This window comes from Sebastes fasciatus, chromosome 19 (genome assembly GCF_043250625.1).
Source record: "Sebastes fasciatus isolate fSebFas1 chromosome 19, fSebFas1.pri, whole genome shotgun sequence".
NCBI lineage: Eukaryota > Metazoa > Chordata > Actinopteri > Perciformes > Sebastidae > Sebastes > Sebastes fasciatus.
The window spans coordinates 1,192,739-1,210,238 of NC_133813.1; the positions used below are offsets into that span (position 1 = coordinate 1,192,739).

The 17,500-nt window shown below is 33.6% G+C and overlaps 2 protein-coding genes and 1 long non-coding RNA gene across 7 annotated transcripts in view; 2 read left to right on the forward strand and 1 right to left on the reverse strand.

Moving 5' to 3' along the window:
* Positions 1-2,803, forward strand: part of fsd1l (fibronectin type III and SPRY domain containing 1-like) — a 7,116-nt gene extending 4,313 nt beyond the window's left edge. The window contains exons 9-14 of one of the 2 annotated variants that reach the window (XM_074617543.1): positions 294-392; positions 552-681; positions 1,423-1,511; positions 1,887-2,141; positions 2,227-2,315; positions 2,405-2,803. In XM_074617543.1, coding sequence (XP_074473644.1) covers positions 294-392; positions 552-681; positions 1,423-1,511; positions 1,887-2,141; positions 2,227-2,315; positions 2,405-2,506 — 764 coding nt within the window. In that variant the 3' untranslated portion in view covers positions 2,507-2,803. The remainder of the gene's footprint in view (positions 1-293; positions 393-551; positions 682-1,422; positions 1,512-1,886; positions 2,142-2,226; positions 2,316-2,404) is intronic. The other variant, XM_074617544.1, reaches the window with a different exon arrangement.
* A 1,061-nt stretch (positions 2,804-3,864) lies between these two features.
* On the reverse strand, positions 3,865-8,662 carry LOC141757213 (uncharacterized). Of its 2 annotated transcripts, none has more exons than XR_012591606.1 (3): positions 8,522-8,662; positions 5,321-5,472; positions 3,865-4,335 (listed from the first exon to the last, which is right to left on the reverse strand). It is a non-coding gene; the product is annotated as an uncharacterized LOC141757213 (long non-coding RNA). The 2 variants fall into 2 exon arrangements; XR_012591605.1 differs by having other exon boundaries at positions 8,507-8,638.
* epb41l4a (erythrocyte membrane protein band 4.1 like 4A) overlaps positions 8,557-17,500 on the forward strand; it is an 11,507-nt gene continuing 2,563 nt past the window's right edge. For 2 of the 3 annotated variants that reach the window (XR_012591603.1, XM_074617545.1), the window contains exons 1-16: positions 8,557-8,702; positions 8,828-8,928; positions 9,068-9,172; positions 9,432-9,477; positions 9,813-9,891; positions 10,752-10,849; positions 11,602-11,686; positions 12,350-12,437; positions 12,986-13,074; positions 14,488-14,551; positions 14,948-15,039; positions 15,238-15,282; positions 16,456-16,559; positions 16,779-16,845; positions 16,944-17,012; positions 17,139-17,219. Coding sequence is in view for 1 of the 3 variants with exons in the window: in XM_074617545.1 (XP_074473646.1) it covers positions 8,833-8,928; positions 9,068-9,172; positions 9,432-9,477; positions 9,813-9,891; positions 10,752-10,849; positions 11,602-11,686; positions 12,350-12,437; positions 12,986-13,074; positions 14,488-14,551; positions 14,948-15,039; positions 15,238-15,282; positions 16,456-16,559; positions 16,779-16,845; positions 16,944-17,012; positions 17,139-17,219 (1,208 nt within the window). In the remaining 2 variants the exon portion in view is untranslated. Of the gene's footprint in view, positions 8,723-8,827; positions 8,929-9,067; positions 9,173-9,431; positions 9,478-9,812; positions 9,892-10,751; positions 10,850-11,601; positions 11,687-12,349; positions 12,438-12,985; positions 13,075-14,487; positions 14,552-14,947; positions 15,040-15,237; positions 15,283-16,455; positions 16,560-16,778; positions 16,846-16,943; positions 17,013-17,138; positions 17,220-17,500 lie in introns of all 3 variants that reach the window. The other variant, XR_012591604.1, reaches the window with a different exon arrangement.

Genomic DNA, 17,500 nt, shown 5'->3' on the forward strand with positions numbered 1-17,500 from the left:
TAATTATTTTCAATTTGTTTATTATAAAGATTTTTTTTAAATTATTTTAAATGAGCTTTTTATAAAAATAAAATGTTTAATTATTTTAAATGAGTTTATTAAAAGATAAAAATGTTAATTCTTTTAAATAAGTTTATTATTAAAAATGAAATGTAATTATTTTAAATTTAGTTTATTATAAAATAAAATGATTGATTATTTTAAATGAGTTATTATAAAACATACAATTTAATTATGTTAAATGAGTTTATTATATAAAGAGTTTAATTATTTAAAGAGTTTTTTTGTTTCAGGTCTGAAGTTTGACTCTCGCTTCGTCGTCTTTCGAGTCCGAGCGAGAAACAAAGCGGCCGCCGGCGAGTTCTCTGAGCCTGTCGCCATGGAAACCAGAGGTGATCACATGAATGAATGAATGAATGAGTGGACGCGTTTTGTTTTTTTCTGTTTATGAAGGAGCGAGAGGTATAAAGACAGAATGAGAGAGAATTGTTCTTAATATCTATATCTGATATTTTATATATAAATATAATATATATATTGTTTTATCGCAGCGTATAACTTTGGGTTTGACGCGGCGACGGCTCACGCTGAGCTGAAGGTCGAGGGCGACACCGTGACCTGGGAGCCGCAGGGGGTCAAAGGTCACGACCCCCGACTGAGAGGAAAAGAGAATAAAAGCAGGTGAGCGAACGTGTCGCCGATGATGTCATCAAAGAGAGAATCATGGGAGTTGTAGTCACAGATCAAAGTTTAGTTTTTGGTTTGTTTTAATCTTCAGTTGTTTGACCTTTTTGTCCCTCTTTAGTCTCCGTACTGCGTCCTCTCCGACACGCTCAGGTAGAAACTGTCATCGCTGACCGGTTGCCTAGCAACCACTGTGTCACCAGTCACTCTCCTCATCCACCATTTCTCGCTTCATTTAGCCGATCACATCACCGCTGACATCACTACTGACATCACATCAGCGTTTATTTCACGGTTTCAACAGAATCACGTTCAACATATAAAAAAGTGTTTTTAATTATTTAATTAAGGGTTAAAGATATTTTTAGAAATTCATGTCAAGATTTTATATAAAGTAAAACTGTTTCATTGATTTTACCACAATTTTAGCATTTTTTAATTTTAATGAAAAATATTATTATATTTTGTTAAAATCTGTCGACTGTTTTAATGCATATTACTAATATTTAGTACAATATTACAGTTTTATGTGTCTTTAAACTATTTGAAGTTATATTTTCTGTCGTTTTATTCACATTTTTTCATCTTTCTCTCTGCTGCATCATCGCTTTGGCACGACCTCATTGGCTGTTTCACATCGTTGTTTTACCACTTTTATTCTCTGAGAGGTTAAAGAGCTTTTTGGTCTGAAGATCACTTCTAACACCTTTTTTTATTTTTTATTTTTTATTGTATGAGCAGCAGAAGCGCCACGCCGTCCCCCAATAAGACAGCAGGAAGTCGAGCAGGACGCGACCGGTTCGCTGGAGAGTCGTACACGGTGCTGGGTATGTTGTACATTATGTCTTTTTAAAATATGAAGTATGAATAAAATGTATTTATACATATTTTGTATTAATTCTAATTCAATACAATAAGAATAATATCAAATATAGAAAACATTTGAATTGTTGTCATCATTTATTTTGAAGATTGCAACAGACTGTCTCCTGTTCCCTTTGGCTTTTATTTTGACATTTATAACAAGAACACACATTGTTTAATTTAAATGGTAGACTTTTATTTTGAAGATTGCAACAGATGGTTTCCTGTTGCCTCTGGCTTTTATGTTATAAATATTTTAGTATTTCATTTGTTTAATGTTTTAGATATTTTTCTTCTCCGACTTAATGAAATGTTTTTGTTCTTCTTCCGTCTCCTAGGTGACCAGGAGATGATTGACGGCTGTCACTACTGGGAGCTCCGCCCCCTCAGTGACTGGAAGTCGTTCAGCGTGGGCGTGGCCTATCGGGCCAGCCTGGCTCGCTTCGACCAATTAGGGAAAAGCTCCGGTTCGTGGTGTCTCCACGCCAGCCAATGGCTGCAGAGCTCGCTCGCCGCAAAGCACAACAACAGAGCGAAGGCGCTGGATTGGCCGCTGCCTCAGCGAATCGGAATCTACTGCGACTACGACAACGGTACCGAGAAAGTATTTTACTTTATTGTTTTTATTTTTAACTACTTTTACCAGAACTTCACCTGATGCGTCTCTTCCTGTTTCAGGAGATTTATCGTTCATCGACGTCGACCGACTTCGTCTTCTTCACTCCTTCAAAACAAAGTTCAGCCAGCCGCTCGTCCCCGCCTTCACTGTAAGTACTACAGTATTATCCAGTACTATGCAGTGCAGTACTCGTCCCCATCGTATCACAGTACTAACAGTAGTAAAACTGTGTTGCAGGTTTGGTGCGGTGGTATCGCCATAGCGACGGGCCTGCAGGTGCCGAGCTTCATGGGTAATTTCCTCTCCCCCAATCAGAGCCTCAGCAACCTGTCGCAGTAGATCGACCTCCTCCAGTCATCTGTTTTTATTTTATTGTTGTTATTTTTGATAATTATCATTAATTTATTCATTTTGTATATTTGTATTTATTAATTTTAATTTAATACAAAACATAATATAATATTACATATATATAGAAATTACTTGTGAATTGTTTTCATTATCAAATTTAAATAAATGTGATCATATAAATATATTATATTGATAATTGTTACCTGTTTTATTTTGAAATTCTGGACCTGAAGCCATAGATTTAGTTTGAGTGTTTTTATTTTGAAACTGTGATAATATTGTCTGTTAGCTAAAACTATATTAAAACATTGAACAGCGACGAAAAGGAGACGAATAATGACCTCATCTGTTTTCCATAGTTCCATTTCTATGGCAGACTTTTATTTTGAAAATAGCAACATGAAAACAGATTGCCTCTGGCTTTTATTTTGAAGGCTGAAACAAGATGTAATTTATTTTGAAGTTCATGAGGAAGTTCTATGTTTAATTTGTGTGAAAGACTTTTATTATGGAAGACCTCATTAGATAGGGTGTTGTGCATTCGTACTGGCTTTTATTTTGAAAGTTAGGGCAGAACTTTCTGTCATATTGACCAAATGACTGAATTTTATTTTGAAGATAATTATGAATATTAAATTGTACTTTCATAGATTTGTTTGTTTGTTTTATTAAATAAAACAGTTCATATCTGACCTGGAATCAGAGCTCATTTATACTAATAATGTAATCATTTAAATTGTTTGTATTTATTGATTGTGTGTAAATGTCACATCTGGAATCTGATTCAATGTTTTATATCAAAATAAACATTTTGATAAACTGTGAAAAAATCAAATAAAGTTTAAAACTGTGGAAATATGTCGACTAAATGAAATCGTGTCACTTTGACTTTTCCCCCGAACATCGTTACTCAACAGCCTTCCCTTTATATGCAGGCTTTTAATGTGAAAAACATCAGGAAGTGCTTCTTCACAAGGATCTGAGAGTCTGACGCAACTCTGTGATGAATTAAATATTAAATATTTAATATTAAATATTAAATATTAAACTGAACTCATCATGTTTACTGTAGTTCAACAGATATCTGTATTAAACTGCTCTGAGGGCAGAGTGAGGAGACACTCCCTCTGTCCTCTTCCTCTTCTTCAGCTGACTCTTCCTCCTCTGTCCTCCTCTTCCTCCTCCTCCTCTTCAGCTGACTCTTCCTCTTCCTCCTCTGTCCTCCTCTTCCTCTTCCTCCTCCTCCTCTTCCTCTTCTTCAGCTGACTCTCCCTCCTCTTCTTCAGCTGACTCTTCTCCCTCTTCCTCCTCCTCCTCTTCTTCAGCTGACTCTTCCTCCTTTGTCCTCCTCCTCTTCCTCTTCTTCAGCTGACTCTTCCTCCTCTGTCCTCCTCCTCTTCCTCCTCTTCCTCCTCCTCCTCAGCTGACTCTTCCTCCTTTGTCCTCCTCCTCCTCCTCCTCCTCTTCCTCCTCCTCCTCCTCAGCTGACTCTTCCTCCTTTGTCCTCCTCCTCCTCTTCCTCCTCCTCCTCTTCTTCAGCTGACTCTTCCTCCTCTGTCCTCCTCCTCATCCTCCTCCTCTTCTTCAGCTGACTCTTCCTCCTCTGTCCTCCTCCTCATCCTCCTCCTCTTCTTCAGCTGACTCTTCCTCCTCTGTCCTCCTCCTCCTCTTCTTCAGCTGACTCTTCCTCCTCTGTCCTCCTCTTCCTCCTCCTCCCTCAGGCAGACCTCGTAGAGGCGGAAGGAGGTGAAGGCGGTGGCGAGCAGACAGGAGGCTCCGAGGATCAACCACCAACTGAAGGAGGAGAAGGAGGCGCCCTGCAGAGAGGAAGAGGAGGAGGAGGAGGAGGAGAGATGAAGGACATGACACACAGATGACATAATATATAATATATCATAAAATTACATACATAAACATATATGAATTATTAATCATAAATTAATATCCCTCTTCTCTGTTAGTAACCATGGTGACGTGTTAGTAACAATGGTGACGTGTTAGTAACCATGGTGACGTGTTTAGTGGGCGGAGCGTTAAAGGGTCTGTTAGTAAGAATCCTAATGTGTTGTTAACAGCTTCACCTGTAGCCGTTAAGTCAACTAAAGTCAGCGTCCTGTTGCTGGCGCTTGTGCTCGCTCTACATAGACATGAAGGAGCATCGCTCAACACAGTGAGGAGACACACGTCAGCTAAAAGCACCATATCACTCTATATTTCAGCTGCTTGGCAGTAATATTAGCTGACCAGACCAAGGTCTCTCCATGAATCAATGCTGATCCTAGTGTTGGCTTTTCCCGCCTCAGCCTCCCGACCGCGGCCAGAGGGAACGGGGGAGACGATAACGTTTCTCTCTGCGGAGCCCCGTCACTTCACAAGACACGGGAAACCTCTGTTGGTCTGGAGGAGCTGCAGCAGTTATTTCTGCACAAACGTCCACTGAACATTCACTAGATATTCTCAGAGCTAAACTAACTCTTCTGCAGTGTGGAGTGAGCAGCATGCACGTGAGAGGTGGAGAGAGAGAGAGAGAAGGAGCGCGGTGTGTGAGTGAAGGCAGGCAGAGGAGCAGAGGAGCAGAGGAGCAGAGACTCTGGTCTGAACAGCGTAGCCACACGCGAGCGTGCATGGAACACCGACCCGGTAGTTATACGTGTAAAAAGTTACAAACAGTCCCTTTAAGTTATTAAATTTCATTATTTGTTTAGCCTCCAGCTAATGTTAGCCCACTGCTAGCGCTAGCCTCCAGCTAACACCGTGACGTCATCATGATGTCATCACTAAAAGGGTTTATAAAGGGGTTACCTTGGCGACGCAGTAGAGTCCAAAACAGACGAGAACGATGAGAGACAGAATCAGAGCACACAGAGGAGGACGAGAATCCTGAGACATGATTGGTCCTTTCCAGATGTCAGCAGCCAATCAGGATGCTCCTTTTCGTCATAAAGATGACAAAACTAAATCAAGTGTGTTTAATATAAAAATATCTTCATGAAACTCTGTTTCTTTTTCAGCTTTTCCAAAAGTCAAATTAGTTTTAATTCAAACAAAAATCAATCAAATCAAAAGGAAAATTCTTTGTGATCATTTTTGAGGTGAAAATAAAATTAATAAAATATAAAAGACAGTAAAATAACCTGACTGAATTAAAACACAAGAAAACATAATAAAGAAATAAAATAATGAATAACCGTAAACAGACCAGGGAGTGATCGATGTGTGCGGTGCAGCAGACTGAAGACTTTTATATCTGCACCTTTAATCCCATAATATAACAGCACGCTGTAAAGAATCTAATCTGAAGCCATTAGTTGATTAAAACAAGCTGCAACACTGTAAAAAAACGTCTGTTAAAAACATCCTGTTTAATAATTCAATGTGACTTAATAAACACAGTAAACTGTATTAATGTAAATATGTTGTTACACTTTAATAATTATAATAATATATAATAACATTCAGACAAAACCTCAAAAATAAAATCAAAATCAAAATGAAACGCTCTTATTGTTTTAAATCAGTAAACTGAGATATGTAAATTAAAGAATTATTATATTATAATAAGAAGTTTCATCTTCTTCTGTTGATAATAATAATAATAATTCAGTAACTTCATTTTAATGAGATTAAATTAAATGAATGAAAGATGTTTTTCTGTTTACGCTGCGTTCTCTTAGATTAGCATTTAGAGCTAATTTAGAGCTAATCCTGCATCCACTTTAATTAGAGAGAGAGAGTGTGTGTGTGTGTGTGTGTGTGTGTGTGTGTGTGTGTGTGTGTGTGTGTGTGTGTGTGCCTGTGTGTGTGTGTGTGCTGTGGCTCAGGAGGAAGGACAGAAGGAGGGACGAGATAAGAAGGAAGGAAGGACAGAAAGAAGGACGTAAGGGAAGGAGGGAGAGGAAGATAAGGGATGAAGGAAGGAAAGAAGGAAGGAAGGGAGGGAGATAAAAAGGAAGGAAGAGAGGGAGAAAGGAAGGAACAAAAGGAAGGAAAGAAGGAAGGAAGGACAGAAGGAGGGACGGAGATAAGAAGGAAGGAAGGAAGGAAGGAAGGAAGGAAGGACGGATATAAGAAGGAAGGAAGGACGGAGATAAGAAGGAAGGGAGGAAGGAAGGAAGGAAGGACGGATATAAGAAGGAAGGGAGGAAGGAAGGAAGGAAGGAAGGATCGATATAAGAAGGGAGGAAGGAAAGAAGGAAGGACAGAGATAAGAAGGAAGGGAGGAAGGAAGGAAGGAAGGAAGGAAGGAAGGACGGATATTAGAAGGAAGGGAGGAAGGAAGGAAGGACAGAGATAAGAAGGAAGGGAGGAAGGAAAGAAAGAAGGACAGAGATATGAAGGAAGGGAGGAAAGAAGGAAAGAAGGACGGATATAAGAAGGAAGGGAGGAAGGAAGGAAGGACAGAGATAAGAAGGAAGGAAGGAAGGAAGGACAGAGATAAGAAGGAAGGAAGGAAGGAAGGAAGGAAGGAAGGAAGGAAGGAAGGAAGAAAGGAAGGACAGAGATAAGAAGGATGGAAGGAAGGAAGGAAGGACAGAGATAAGAAGGAAGGAAGGAAGGAAGGACAGAGATAAGAAGGAAGGAAGGAAGGAAGGAAGGACAGAGATAAGAAGGAAGGAAGGAAGGAAGGAAGGACAGAGATAGGAAGGAAGGAAGGAAGGAAGGAAGGAAGGACAGAGATAGGAAGGAAGGAAGGAAGGAGGTGAATATGATTTGAAACTCTCAGATCAGATTCATTTATAATAAAACTTTTTTATTATTTATTTGATATTTTTTATAAAGTGATAAAAGTGATTTAGAGTTTGAAATGAAAATAAATCAGATTCAACATAAAATAAAGGAATAAAATAAAAACAGAAACAGTTCAATGAGAGAGAAGAGGGGGGGAGGAGGGACCAGGTCGTCTCCATGGCAACAGAACAACAGAGCACAGAGAGAGGAAGAGAGGAAGAGGAGGAGGTATAATGAGTCCTTATAATACATCTATGGAGGGACTGTAAAGAGAGAAGAAGAAGAATAAGTAGAAGAAGAAGAAGAAGAAGAAGAAGGAGAAGAAGGAGAAGAAGGAGAAGAAGGAGAAGAAGGAGAAGAAGAAGTTGTTAATCAGCAGCAGGTGAGGACAAACAGAGAAGCAGAGAGACGAAACTCTGGTGTTTCTTTGACAACAGCTGCTGCCGCCATTTTGGACTGAAAGCTTATTATATTTATAATTTTATAATTTATATATAATATAATATATAATTGTAATTGTTAGATAAATAAGATAAATAAACGAAGAAGCAAATTAAAACAGAAATATCAATTTTTGTCATATTTTACTGTATTAATTAATTAATAGCTACATTTATTTTTAAGATTATTTTTACTACATTTAATGACATATTTATTTATTCATTTATTTTTGATTTTGCAAATATTAATGTATTAATTCCCTTATTTATTTACTGTTCTGTTTAATTTTCCCCTTTTATTTATTTATGTGTTTATTTTTCTTAATTTTTAAACTTATTTATTTATTTTTGCATTTATTTTTTATTTATTTATTATTTATTTTTAAATACACGTATTTATCTATGTATTTTTGCATTTGTTATTTATTTATGCACGATTTTTACTTTGCATTGGTATAAGGCAGCGGCGGGGAGCATAATAATAATAATAATAATAATATTTAAATAATTAAAAGGGAAAATTAAACCGGAGAGTAAATAAATAAGGGTATTAATACAAAGATAAATAAATAAATAGGCAAATTAAAAGAAAAATATCAATTATTTCATATTTTATTAATTAATTAATGGCTGCAGTTATTTTTATATTATTTTTACTACATTTAATGATATTTATTCTTCAAGTCATTTATTTATTTATTTTCTATTAATCTTTAAATGAATTAATTAATTTTTGTATATATTTTGAATGTGTCCATCCGTCCAGCAGAGGCCCTCAGCAGCCCTGCAGTCAGCTGACCTTCCTCACTCGTTCACTCACCTGTTCCCACTTTACCTTTAATCAGCCCAGCAGAGCTGCTGCTGCTTCATGTCTTTCCTCTGGAGCCACCAGAACCAGAACCAGAACCAGAACCAGAACCAGAACCAGACCCTGACCCTGACCCTGACTCTGACGCAGTAACTGACCGGACCTGCCTGCCCACCTGTACCTGTCAGTCGGTCTACACACACTTTCAGTACGGGTTTTTAATTAGAGGTTTTTATATCATCCTGCATTAACACACGCGTGACCTTCAGTCATCTTTCAGGTTACTTTTAGGAAACATAAATTAAAAAAAATATATACATCTTTTGTCTTAAGCAACAATGGCCTGTTTCCGTGGCAACTGGGAGGAATTTTATGGAGAAGTCCTCCTATTGGACGAGAGGAAGATCACACTAACGGCCGAGCAGGGCATCAAGGTGAGCGACAACTTCCTGTTTTACTGTTTCTATATTTTAATCTGCTCTTTTTATTTATTATTATTATTATATGAGAACATAACTGTTGATCTCTCTGCGAGCGAGACGACGGAGTGACATCTTTTCTTTTCATCCTCAGAAATCATCGAAGGTTGCGGCCATCTTGCAACAGGTGTTTTCTCACCTGAACGTGGTTGAAGTCGAGTTCTTCGGGTTGAGATTCTGCGACAACAAACAGCAGACGGTGAGAAAAGAAACAAAATATAAAAATAAACATATATATATACATATACACAGTATATATATTTACAAATGTGTTCATTTAATTAAATTCATTTTATTTTAATTAACTTTGAAATGTAAAGGGGACAAACAGTATATTTATACATGTGCATTTTGCATAACACGTGACATTTAATTTAATTTAATTTAATTTAATTTAATTTAATTTAATTTAATTTAATTTCATTTCATTTAATTTAATTGTGTTTTGCTCCGAACAGCACTGGTTGGATCCATCAAAAACTCTTTCACAACATCGAGACCTCGGTGAGTTTCAGCGATCACAAACAAACTGACAGAAAGAACATTAATAAAATCTAAAAACAATAAAGAAATTACACCTACTGACATTTAATGTTTTTGTTTTATGTTTTATTTCTAATTTAATTCATTATTTTTCAACAGCTATTAAACAGAATGTATAGAAATTCATTAAATATCAAATACTTTAATAATTTTTTTAAAGTAATTAGATTTTTATTAGAATAACACAACATGTTTTTTATCTACTTTGTCTTCAAACTGATACAGTTTTATTATAAATAGTAACAACTAATGTCATAATTTGATTTATTAAGTATATTTCTCTCTTTTTGTCACAGTCGGGCCTCCGTACATTTTCTACTTTGGTGTCAAGTTTTACGTCGAAGATCCGTCGAAGCTGAAGGAGGAAACTACGCGGTACGCTTATTCCAATGTTTCGTTAAAGTTATTATTATTATCTCTAAATTTAAAGCAGCGATTACATTTGTTTTAAATAACTGAACCTTTTGTGACTTTGCACAGTTTTGTTTCTTTACTCTAATATATTCTAATAATTTTATTATGTGTTTAAATGCGTTAAAGGTGCTGTTGATAAACAAAACAATCATTTTGGACCCGTCAACATTTTTAAAATGATTAATTCACAATCCTAATTTTTTTTTAGGAAATCAATAATTTTATTCTGCACCTTTTTAAAGGTTCAGTGGATGTATTATTATTTTTCAAATTATTACCTTTAATATTTTATTTTTATTTTAGTAACAGTTCGGGGTATAATTAGTATTAAATATAACTAACATGTTTCCTGTGTCGGGTGTCAATATTAGTATCAACATTTCTTCCATACAATATTTCATTGTATAATGTGTTATATAATTTTAATTTTAATAATTAAAATTATTAATTCTAAAAATGAATTAATATGTTGTCATTATTTTCTGTTTCTCTGAAATGTAAATGAGTAAAAATAAAGATAACATGTCCTCTGTGTCAGCAGGCCATCATTAAAACAATGATTTTAACTTTAGGACTAATTATGATTTTATTTTTAATAAATAATATAACTATTGGTGAAATAAAAAAGCTTTTTTTAGGTATTTACTAGGGCTGTCAATTGATTAAAATATGTATTTATTATATATAATATATTTTCACACATGTTTTATCTGTTGGAGTTTCTGGTGAAGCAGCAGCAGCAGGATCTTGTCAGTTCTGATTTGTCTTTAAATGAGCGATCTTAATAAATATTAATAAGTACGGTGTGTTTTCTCTGCCAGGTATCAGTTCTACCTGCAGGTTCGTCAGGACGTCCGTCAAGGTCGCCTGCGATGCCCCCCCCACCTCAGACCTCGACTCTCCGCTCTGATGCTGCACGGTGAGGAAACACCTCAATGTGAAAGATTAATGATTAAATATTAATGGAGCAATAACCTCCAAATCTACACATGATAACATTATATATATATATTATACTTTAAAATGTTTATTTTTTTATAACAATAGAAAATTAATTTGAATGTTTTTGTAATTTTTTAAAAAGAAGATTATTTAAAAATGGAAAATAATATTTGCATCATAGATGACTTTATCATAATTTCACATACAATTGTTTTTATTATACAATTAGTTATTAATGAATTAAATGCTTTATTACTATTTACCTGACTCTTGTGGTCCTCCATAGCGGAGGGGGGAGCATAATAATAATAATAATACATAAATAAATAAAAGGGAAAATTAAATAAATGCAAAATACATAATATAAATAAATGTAAAAACAAATGCAAAAAAAAACAAATTATAAAAAATATTAAAAGAAATAAATAAATAAAAGGGAAAATTAAACAGAAGAGTAAATAAATAAGGGAATTAATACAAAGATAAATAAAGAAAGAAGCAAATTAAAACAGAAATTTCAATGTATGTAAAAAAAAAAAAAGTATTTGCATCATAGATGACTTTATCAACCCCCCCCACCCCCCAGTTGAATCAACAATCATTGAACTAACATTGTAAAGATGTTGAGCATTTATTAAATGTATATTTTGTTTTATTTATTTTTATTTTTAAGTAAACCGTCGGAGCATCTCAGTTTATTCCTTCCTGTTTGTCTTTGTTTGCGTCCAGTGGAGCGAGGTGACCAAAGAGAGGTGGAGCCGTCGAACTCAGAGGAGAACCAGGAAGAACAACACATCATCTACCAAACACTCAGGTAGACACCAGATATTAATCATTCACTATGTCAAATATTGAAAAACAGAAATACAGTTTGTGGTTTGGGGGGGGGGGGGACGGACTGTATCTGATAGGACTGTTAATCCATTACAATATTTAATCATGATTAATCACACATGTTTTATCTGTTCATAATGAACCTTAAAGGGAGATTAGTCCAGTATTTAATCCTATTATCAACATGGGAGTGGACAAATATGCTGCTTTATGTAAATGTATGTACATATTTATTATTGTAAATCAATTAACAACACAGATCAATGACAGATATTGTCCAGAAACCCTCTTTTTTCACTTTTTTTCAGATTTTTTTGGGACTTTTTTCAGACAAAACCCCCTCACACAGTCACACATCTGGAGGTCAGAGGTCAAGAGAACCCTTTGAACATGGACATGTCATTATCTCGTTAACGTTGACAGTCTTAATGACTGAAATTATTATTCTAACTTCAACATTTACGTTGAAGATTAAACATATTTAGTCTTTGTTCTTACTGTGGTTAGTCTCTCCTTATTCAATAACTATTAGTCACATTTAGATTATATATATGTTTAATAACAGGTCTAGATGTGAAAAGGTTGTGTATTATACAGTAATACAACCCACAGAACTAACTCATCTCTGTCTCTCTCTGTCCAGCGGTGTCTCTCGTCCTCAGGCTCAGTGTCTCTTCCTGTCTCTCTGCAGCTCTCTGCAGATGTTCGGAGTCCAGCTGTTCGCCGCCTACGTAAGATTTCTGATCACCGATCAATAACACGCTTCACTCTTCACTTCGTGCTCGTCCTCGTTGTCATGTATCTATTACACTAGTGAAAAAAGTAGTCTAACGTGTACTAGATGTTAGTATGCTACGGTAAAGAGTACTAACACACAGACTCATAATTAGTATACTTAGAGTACTTTACCAAACTAAAATGGGACTATTTTAAGTATACTTTGGTACATTACAAACATACTACTACATATGCATTTCATACATGTACAAATTAACAACAAGTAAAAATACATTTAATGAGTACTACTAGTATTATAATTGCACTTTGAGCATATTTGAAATGTACTAGACAACTAATATATTAATATTAGATTAATAGAATACTCCTTCAGTAAACTCTGCTACGCTTTGAAATACATTACAGATATACTTGTAGAATATAATCTATGTTGATTAAACAGAGAACCACAGTTTAGTTTAATATCACATTTGAAAGCTTTTTGTCAGACTGAGTTTACGTGTAATTATTTATCCGTCTTCACTCCCATGATGCTTTGCAGGGTGAGAACCACACGGAGTTCTTCCTGGGTCCGACTCCGGTGGGCGTGGTCGTCTACAAGAACAAAGTGCTGGTGGGGAAATATTTCTGGTAGGAGTGAGACCTCACAGCTATCTTTGTTCTTCTGTTAACTTCAAATATTACGCCTGTCCTTTTGGGTCAGAGTGAGACCTCCGTACATTCACCGTCTTCGGTGGTGGTAAATATAAATGTTCATATAAATAATCAACATCAATAAATGATTGAATAATTATCGATAAACAACGTAAATATATGTTGGCATGAATATAAATAAACAAATTATAAAATAAAAATATATATTAACAAAAATAAATATGAATCATTTTTATAGATTTAAATAAAACGCAAATAAATATGTAAATATAAAAAAAGTAAACCTTTGTATGAATAAGAATATACAACATAAACAAGTATATCAAAGATATAAATAAATATTTGTGTAAATGAACAACAAACAAATGTTTGTATAAATAAACAACATAAATAAATGGCTGTATAGATATAAATATAAGTAAAAGTTTGTTTAAATATAATCAACATAAACAAATATTTGTATAGATATAAAGAGACAACATAAATAAAATTTGTAAGAACATAAATAAACAAAAATAAATGTGAGCACAAATATGAATTATTTGTATATATTTAAATAAAACTAAATAATTGTTTGTGTATTAGAGTATATAAAAGATATAAACAACATCAATAAGTATAGGTATAAATATAAATAAACAAAGTTTGTATGATTATGAATAAACAAAATAAATATATGTTTGTATGAATATAAATAATATAAATAAACATAAATAAAAGTATATAAAACATATATAAAAAATAAATGTGTGCACAAATATGAATCATTTGAATATATTTAAATAAATAAAACAAATAAATGTGTTAATATAAATAAACAACACTAAATGTTTGTGTAAATTGTATATTCTTAAAATTTAAATTTTTTTAATTCTATTTTATTCTAACGTTTTTATCTATTCTTTTGTTATTATACTGTTTGACTTGCACCAACAAAACCAAAGCAAATTCCTAGAGTAAATCTCTTACACCTGGCAATAAACACAATTCTGATTCTGATTCTGAAATAAAATAACAACAAAGAAATATGTGTATAAAAGATGTAAACAACATGCATATATGTTTGTATGAATATAAATAATATAAATAAACATAAATAAATGTTTGTAAAAATATATATAAAACAAAATCAATGTGCACAAATATGAATCATTTGTGTTGATTTTAATGAAACTCAAAAAGAAATGTTTGTGTTAATATAAATAAACAACACACAAACATACAAAGTGTATAGAAGATATAAACAACATAATCAGATATTTGTGTAAATAAACAACATAAATAAGTGTATATAATATATAAACAATGTAAAAATATTTGTATAAATATAAATATAACTTAAATAAATAAGTGTTATTTTGCTGTGATCATGTGACGTGTTTTCTTCAGGCAGAGAATCACCAAACTTCACTTTAAAGACGAAACCTTCGAGCTCCGAGTCGTTGGAAGAAACGTGAGTGCTAACAGTTTGTTAAATGCATATTTATAATATTATTGTTCAACATTTCAGTAGAGACATTAAATATAACAAGATAAAATGATTTTGTTTTACTTTTGCTCGTCTCTTTGTAGGCGGATGTTTAACTGGCGTCCGGTAGTCACTTTCAGTCCAGAATGGCGGCAGCGTAGCTCTGCTGCTGGCGATATACTTCTTCTTTGATGATGTTAAAATTACAAGATTAGAGAATTTCTGTGAAAATGGAAAAAATCTTACAAAACACAACGAGACAAATATCAGAAAATACACTAAAAACACAATAACGTTTTTAATAAATTATTCTATTTCAGAATAAAGAAAATAATATCTATACATTTTTTTTGTGTGTTTGCGTTTATATTTGTGTTTCAGGGATCAGAGACGTCGTTCTACTTCCAGACGCTGCATCGGTCCGACTGTAAACGTCTGTGGAGATGTTGTGTTGAACATCACGCCTTCTTCAGGTAACACCGAGCCGGGTTTCATCCTCTAGAGGACTTTACGTTGACTTACAGTCATTTCCTGGAAGCTTACCCTAACCCTAACCACTACTTGTCTAATCTTAACCCTTTCCCTAACCTTAACCTAAATATAAACTAACCCTAACCCTTATACTACATTCATTTATTTATATATATATATTATTTATTTCTTGTGTTCAGGATGTCGGAGTCGAATCCCCTGACGTGTAAACTGAAACTCAACAGGTAAACACGCTAAAACACGCCTTCATGTGATGTTATCAAATCCTATTTTCATTAAATACATTTTACCTTATTACTTATTATTATCACTTGTTATTGTTTATAAAATATACTAGTTTATACGATGACTCCAGGATGAATAGGTAACAATTTATAATAAACATAATTTATAAGTAAATTGATAGTTAATTAAACTTAGTTAATAATTATTTTACTGTAAATAAACAATTAAATGGTAATTTATATTTAATGTTTACAAATTTTTAGTAATGCTATGATTAATGTTATTTCAAAAGTTTATTGTTGCACACATTATAACATTTATATACTGTATATATATATATATATATATATATATATACAGTATATATAAGTATTTGTTAATGATTAAGATATTATTTTTAAACATTTAAGAAATTGTTTGCAAAACATCTATAAACAAATATAGATATAAATAAATAAATAAATAAACATTATTTGGATAGTTATTTTAAAGTAGCAACTGATGATTATAATAACTTGTTAAATGTTTAATAAATAGTTTGTAAAACATCTATAAACATTATTTAGACAGATAGAACAGATATTTGTAACACTTTGTTAAAGGTCTATTAAAATTATATAAATAAATTATATATGAAAATAAATTATAATATAAAAAAAATATGAAAAAATATTTAGATGACTATTATAAAGTTACAACCGATGATTATAATAACTTGTTAAATGGTTAATAAATACTTTGTAAAACATCTATAAACATTATTTAGACAGTTTGTGGTCCATCTATCTATGAAATGTTTATAGATGTTTTACAAATCATTTGGTAATTATTAACAAATACTTAATATAGTATATAAAATGTTATAATGTGTGAAACAATAAACTGTTCATAGTTTACTAATGTAATCAGAGTGTAATTGTTATCATCTCTTATCAGCTATGATACAATATATAATTTATAAACTAATTATTTCATATTACACAAACTAATGATAAAATAACAGAAATTATAGCATTAATAATAATAATTAGATACATTATTAATTATCATTTCCTTGTTTGTTAACAGTTTAATTAAATATGAATTTACCGTTTCTAAATGATGGTTATTATAAAGTGTAACAGATGAATTAAGTGTTTTAATAATTCTCTCTCCCTCTCTGTCATGTGTAGTGTTGCTCGTTCGCCCTCTCTGGCTCTTCCTCGGCTCAACGTCGGCCTCCTGAGAAACAAAACGATTAACAACCGAACGACAGATCAGAGACCAAAACATCACAGTACGCACACTTTATGACTATTATTATTATTATATTATTATTATTATTATTATTATTTATTATTATATTATTATTATTATTATAGAGGGAACCACATAAACCCAAAATGTGCATCTCTAAACCCAAAAACGTATTCTAATAATTTCATTTAATTAAAATTTGAATATTTGTCTCGTCGCCTGTAATCTGTCCACTGTCTCCGCCCTCCTCTCCTTCCAGCCAATCAGACGGCGAGCGTCACCGGTGAGCCGATGGCGACGCAGGCGGCGCCGCCTGCTGTTCAGAGGTGAGCAGGGCGAGAGACACTGAGCCCAACAGAGGAGAGAGAGAGAGAGATCTGTGATGTCATGTGATCATGTGACTGAGTTGGTCTTGTTCCTGCAGGTCAGCGGGCGCGGCGGAGCAGGATGACCTGAAGCCCAGTGCACCATGGGAAAACAGCGGCCCTCTGAGGTAAAAGAGAAAAAGTAATAATAAAAACATAATCGGTGTTAGATGTGAGAAACAACAGGTTATATAATCTACAGTTTATATGAGTGGATGTAATCTGATTACTGAGTGAATATTATTCGGTTCCAGCGGCCTTTTCAACCCAAAGTTTCCTCCAAGCACCAAAGAAGAAGAAGAAGACGTTGGAGGTGGAGGTGGAAGACCACAGAGGTAAGAAAGGAAGAAAGATCCAACAAACACACGACGGTTAGGCGAGGCTACTATTTGAGACCGGTGTTTTGTTTTACGTTAGTGACGTTAGTTACATTAGTTACGTTAGTGACGTTCGTGACGTGTTTTCCATACTTTTGTTGTTTGTTTTGTTTCTTTACGTTTACGTACTTATTTTAAGCCCAACCGTGACGTAATTCTTTAATCTAACTAAGTGGTTTTATTGCCTAAAAAACTGCAGACGTTACTGTAGTTTTGTTGCGTGGCGTTCAAATGACGTG